Source organism: Sinocyclocheilus anshuiensis, unplaced genomic scaffold, assembly GCF_001515605.1.
Source record: "Sinocyclocheilus anshuiensis isolate Anshui unplaced genomic scaffold, SAMN03320099.WGS_v1.1 scaffold23, whole genome shotgun sequence".
Taxonomy (NCBI): domain Eukaryota; kingdom Metazoa; phylum Chordata; class Actinopteri; order Cypriniformes; family Cyprinidae; genus Sinocyclocheilus; species Sinocyclocheilus anshuiensis.
The window spans coordinates 1,257,674-1,264,094 of record NW_015552545.1 but is presented as its reverse complement, the minus strand read 5'-3'; the positions used below and the strand labels follow the sequence as shown (position 1 = coordinate 1,264,094).

At 37.2% G+C, this 6,421-nt stretch overlaps 1 protein-coding gene across 1 annotated transcript in view; it reads right to left on the bottom strand.

The window, feature by feature from the left end:
- Positions 1-1,813: 1,813 nt before the first annotated feature.
- Positions 1,814-6,421, bottom strand: part of LOC107664034 (microtubule-associated tumor suppressor 1 homolog) — a 27,060-nt gene continuing 22,452 nt past the window's right edge. Inside the window, 4 exon segments of the mRNA XM_016454476.1 lie at positions 1,814-1,883; positions 2,729-2,787; positions 3,691-3,792; positions 3,869-3,928. Coding sequence (XP_016309962.1) covers positions 1,814-1,883; positions 2,729-2,787; positions 3,691-3,792; positions 3,869-3,928 — 291 coding nt within the window.

Genomic DNA, 6,421 nt, shown 5'->3' with positions numbered 1-6,421 from the left:
TAATTATAATAATGTTTCATAATATTATGCTGTTTTACTCAATTTTTTATCAGATAGATGCAGCCTTGATGAGCATAGAGACTTCTTTCAAAAACAGTAAAACAAAATGTACAAACTTTTAATTGTTAGTGTATATGCTAATATATATATAGTGTAATATGTATAATGGCAAATATTGGGTAAATGTTCCTAGTAAGAGAGTCTGTTTTCATGTGCATTATTTGTGTAATAAATTACATCCGACACAGGCAGGCCTCAACGAGGTGATCTGAGTTGCGTTTGTCCTCCTGGTAATTGGGGTGTGGGGTGTAGCGCAAAACAAAAACAAAACGTATGCATATTCATCAGCCTTCACCAACTGAGGCCAGAGATGAGGGGCTTAATGGGCGTGCACCTGTTAAAGTCTGTTCTGGGTTAGCCTCTACTGTATATGTGCTCTGTGTGTGTGCGGGACAGGCCACAGGTGCAGATTTCATTAAGGGTTACATGATTAAAGCTCCTGCCCTCTTTCAATGTGGTAAGTTCGGCTTTGATGAAGAAAAAGACATGTTTTGGTGTAAATATCATGGAAGAGCATATTCATTTAAAGTGGACAAAACTGTAGCACTCTCAGAGAAGCTACTGACCGCAAAGCTGACTGAAGCGTTGTGCAGAATGGCTTCCTGCCGCTGAAACGTCTGCCGTAAGAACATCTCATCCTTGATGGCATGGAAACGCAAGAGAGAAATAGTCAATGTAGAAAAGCTCATGGAGTCAAATGAAGCAACATTTAGAGTAACAAAACTTTGCGGTGTACCTCTGTCTTAAAATCTCAAACTTATTTTCCCACACCTGATTGGACATGCACAACTGAGCCTGAAAACATTAAAGGGGTCATAGGATGCCCATTTTCCACAAGTTGATATGATTCTTTAGGGTCTTAATGAAAAGTTTGTAACATAGTTTGGTTCAAATTTCTCAATGGTAGTGTAAAAAACATTTTTTGTACCCTGTCAAAAACGAGAAGTGCTCACTAACACAGATTTAGACAGATTTGTGAACAATATTTGAGAGAAATAGGCCTTTTGTGTACATAGAAAAAGTCTTAGATCTTTGAGTTCAGCTTATGAAAAATGGGGGCAAAAACAAAAGTGTTGCGTTTATATTTTTGCTCAGTGTATATATATATATATATGTGTGTGATTAAAATAACTAACTATAAATGTAAGTTTATATATATTACAATTCTAAGTGTATAAATCTATGTGATTAATCACAACAAATGCAAAAAGAAGAACCATTGCAGAACCAATAACACATATCTATCGTCTATAATTACTGGCCTGTTGAAATCCACCGACTGGACAGCGGTGTAATCTGGGTAGATTGATTAGTTAGCTTCTGTGCATCAGATATTCGTGTCTGAGCGCTTCCATATTGACAGAGGGTATTAAGTCTTTCAGTTATCTTGCCAAGTCATGCCTGCTAAGCTCATTAACCTAGATCCCAATCATCAGAAAGTCAATAATAGGAAAAAGAGAGATTAAAAAGTAGCTGAGGCAAGACAACTCTCTCCATTTCTCATTCCTACTCCTCATGTGTCACTGCTAATATGAAAATAGTGCACAAGGCAGCCTTTCAGAGTGATGGACATGTTTAGTTAAATCAACATCTTTGAACATCTTTTTTGATGTGGTCAATATGAGGACAGGTGTTAATGCTATACTACAACTGTAATCAACTTAAATTAGATGTTTTAGTTAATGGTCTGTGTTGTTATCTCTTTCAGGTGGTCATGCACTAACCTAATCCAGGGAGATCGTGTGCCCCTCTCTCACTCTGTAGGCTGACGTCCAAAACACTGCTCATCTTCTGCTGGCCTCCATGCAGCACCTATTTTTAAGCTAAGAGTCCATAACACCAAAACTAGAACAGCTGTCAGTTGGAAGGTTCCTTACCGAAGGAGCCATATTGCTATAGCACAACCTTTTAAAAGTACCATCTGCTGGATTCTTCTGCCGTGGTGAGCAAGGAGCATCCATCTACAGAAAAATACATCTAAAATATCTCCAATTTTCACATCTCACAGATGCAATTGTTTGTATACAGAGGTCATGATATTTGCTAAACTCCAACCCAAATGCTAAACCTAAACCCTCACAAATCGGTTGACATCATGAAAACATGATATAAACCTTGTTAGTTATGAGGACCACTTTAAATGTCTCATATCGTAAGTCAGTTTTCAACATATTTCACTATATTGTTTTTGGTCCATATAAGTATAGTTACAGCTGTACACAAACACACACATTTACTTGGCTAATCTAAATGCAAAAATACCATAGATATCTATTGTTTTATAGTTAGTTAGTTATAGTAATACAGACAATTCACCATATATATTTACTATATTTATATTCAAAATTTTCATGCCCATATGTCCCCAAACAGAGGAATTGTCAGATTTAGCTCACTTCTTGGGGCAATTCTCCCCCAAATTTATAGTAAAGTAGAAGCTCACACATGTATTGTATGTACATTATCGTTCAAAAGTTCCAGGTCAGTAAGAGATTTTTCAAAATAAAATGAATACTTTTATTGAGCAAGGACACATTAAATTGATCAGAGTGACAGTAAAGACATTTATAATGTTGCAAAAGATTACCTATTTCAAATGCTGTTCTATTCGATTCTATTAATCAAAAAATACTAAAAAGGAATCAGGGAATCAAAAAAAATAAAGTACCTCTGTCTTAAAATCTCAAACTTATTTTCCCACACCTGATTGGACATGCACAACTGAGCCTGAAAACATTAAAGGGGTCATAGGATGCCCATTTTCCACAAGTTGATATGATTCTTTAGGGTCTTAATGAAAAGTTTGTAACATAGTTTGGTTCAAATTTCTCAATGGTAGTGTAAAAAACATTTTTTGTACCCTGTCAAAAACAGCTCTTTTCAGATCAAGCCGTTTTTGTAGCATTTTCCTTTAAATGTTAATGAGCTCTGCTGACCCCGCCCCTCTCTTCCGAGCTGCTCTCAGAGAGACTGTTTACTTTAGCGCATTTATCGTGAAACTTGCTAATTAGCATATTATTAGGAAACGCCATTTGCAAAGATTCATTACAAAACATTATACTCACTTCTTCTGTAGATGAGGCTGGATCATGAATGATTCACGCCAACACTGACGCATTTATGTAGATTGAGGATCGGTGCATTCCCTTCAGAACCAAACTGAATCCTCTGCATCTTCAGCGGCTCAGATGTAGGGAGTAAATTATGACTGTTATGTTCATTATTACGTCCAACAACAGAACACCTCAATCGCTTAGGAGTCATTCTTGCCTACATCTGCTCCAGCGGTGAAACAATGGCGAACTGATGACAGCTCGCTCAGGGAGGGTCTAAGGTAAGACGCCAGTCCAGTCTGTGCTGAAACACTCTGTCAATCAAACTATCGTGGGAGGGGCCTGTCTGTGTGATATCTGAGATCGCTTGATTTGAGAAAGGGGAAAACATTTAACGAGATAAAAAAAAAAACACTGGGTGGATCTTTATCATTATAGGGTGGTTGTGTACACACACTGCCAACACACATTTCAGTTCAAACAACTTGTAAACGTGCATGTAGTATCCTATGACCCCCTCTAAGAAACAATAAAAACAACAGAGGGCAATGGAAAGAACAAGTACTGTAGGACTGACCTCGTTCAAAATGTTATTATACCTTTCAATCTCCTTTTTCTGCATTGCTTCAGTCTTTCTAAGTTCTTTTATTTTTGGAACCAACTCTGTATCCCCAACAAGCTGAAGGAAAAATAAAGCTGAAATTCAGATCAGTTTATGCATGCATGTACTTCTACTTCAACAAAGTGAAGGGTACCTCCATGGTTGTAGGTTTTGGTGGCTTCTGCTTCTCAAGCTTCTTTTCAATGGCAGCTTTCTGACAACAGGAGAATCACAAACCCATCCTAAAATTACAATGATGCATTACTGTATAGGATTTGTATGTCCAAATAAAAGGAGTACAAATAAAATGTTACTTTCGTTTCTCTGTTTTCATTACTGTACATCTTAAAGGGCTACTTCACCCAATTCTGCAATCATTTACTCACCCTCATTTCATTCAAAACCTTTACTTTTTTCCAATGAAACACAAAAGAAGATATCTTGACGAATGTCTCACTGTCTTTTTTTGCCAATACAATAAAAGGTCCAATTTTGTTCCTTAATAATAATTCTTAAAAATATCATATTTTGTGTTTCACAGAAGAAAGAACATTTAAAGCAGGTTTAAAACAACACGTTTAACCCTTAAATCACTGAATCTCTCAATAAGTTTCATGTGGCTGTCCACCTCAGTGAACATTTAAATGGACGGCCATATTCTGTGTGTCATTATATCAGTCCGTCGCTCACAAAGGGTCATTTTAACACCAAATGTCCACTTTGTGTGGCATGTCCAATCAAGGCCTGACACAGCTTTGTGGAATGTCGTGTTGGCTGAATGAGTGCGTACATTCAGAGCAGTGTGAAGGTCAGGTCACCTCAGGTCAGCTCGGACATCCACTTTTCCACCCGTGTTCCCCCAAAAAGGCCTAACAGAATGTGGGAGTCCCTTTTTAAGTTTCTCTCAGTAAGAGTGGGTGCAGAGTGTGTTGTTAGTCTAACCCAACACAGAAAGGATGTCAGTCTACCCTTTTTCTTTCATCCCAACCAAAGAAACCAAAGAATGGGAGAGAGAAAGTTTCCTTGCCAAATTGTTCAAAGACCCATTGTGTGCAAAAAGGAGTAGGTGTTGATTTGTGATAGTGAGTTGTGTACGGCCTCTGAAGTACTCTGCACTGAGAACAGACACTAATGAAGGCATGCTACACTTCAGTCTGATTCCTTACTAGTTTGATGGATGCAGGATGCACATTTACAGTTTAGACAAAAGAATTAATAGTTAACAGAGCATTCAACCGAAGAACAACCTTGCAAAACGTTTTGATACATCCCATGTACACTACCACTCAAAAGTTTGGGGTCAGTAAGATTTTTGTAATGTTTTTTTTTAAAGAAGTATCTTGTATTGTATGAAGTATCTTAATGAAGAAGAGTATTATTGTGAAAGATTTATGCAATATAAGACAGCTGTTTCTACATTTTAATATTTTAAAATGTAATTTATTCCCTTGATGGCAAAGCTGAATTTTCAGCAATCATTACTCCAGGCTTCAGTGTCACATGAACCTTTAGAAATTATTCTAATATGCTGATTTGGTGCTCAAGAAACATTTCTTATTATTATCAATGTTGAAAACAGCTGCTTAATGTTTTTGTGGAAACTGTGATACATTTTTATCAGGATTCTTTGATGAATAGAAAGTTCAAAAAACAGCATTTTTTATTTGTATTTCTTTTTATTTAATTACAGAAATATAAATCTTTTGTAACATTATAAACGGCTTCAATGTTACTTTTGATCAATTTAATACATTCTTATTGAATAAAAGTATAAATTTCTCTAAAAAAATATATTACTGACCCTACATTTTTTAACATTATGTGTATTTGGGTAAGAAAAAAAATTTAAATGACATGATTTTGAAAGATAGTGCTTCTAACCATTCAAGCACAGACCACGTTTATAGATCTATTGTTTGCTAAGGTAAATAAATCAAACTGTCTGCGGATTGTACACTCTAAAAAATGCTGGGTTGTTTCAACCCAATATGGATTGACCCAACCGTTGGGTTAAATTTTTACATTACATTTTTAACCCAAACGTTGGGTTAGTCCATATTTGACCCAAAGTTGGGTTGAAACAGCCCAGCATTTTTTAGAGTGTATGTAAGTTTGAGTCACTGTCTATAGAGGGCCAGGCACATGCCATTTAAGATCGAGACTTGGGCGTTATAAAAAAAGATAAGAGTTCCACACATTTCCATAATAACTAGCCACTACAGTGGCCAAGCTCATTGTAAGGGTGCCCTTTATGAAGTGGACTTTAAACCGGGCTCATTGTCCACTTCTATTCAGCTGTACCCCATCACCCACTCCAGCCTGTCACTGTGTTGTGTCAGCTGCATGCCACATTCCACCCTCTGCTAGGCGCTGAGGCTTGGGATTCACACTGGCTGCCTCCTCGCCTCCTCTATGCGGTCACCATGTTGACAGAGTCATCGTCCTAACCGCCCCCCACGCACTCTAACCTCACCCTTCCCATCCAACAGAGTCTTAACAAGCCATGAACAAGCAAAAAAAAATTTAAAATGGGGAAGCATACTGTATGCAAGAAGCCTGGATGCTATGCCACTTTTGGGATCAGCTACATATACGCTAATAGCTTATAGTGTGCTTATTTAAAGGCAAGTAAGATTAGCATTGGAAATAGCACTATACAAATCTAAATAGACATAATAACATATTATTTGATCACGGTCACCAGGGC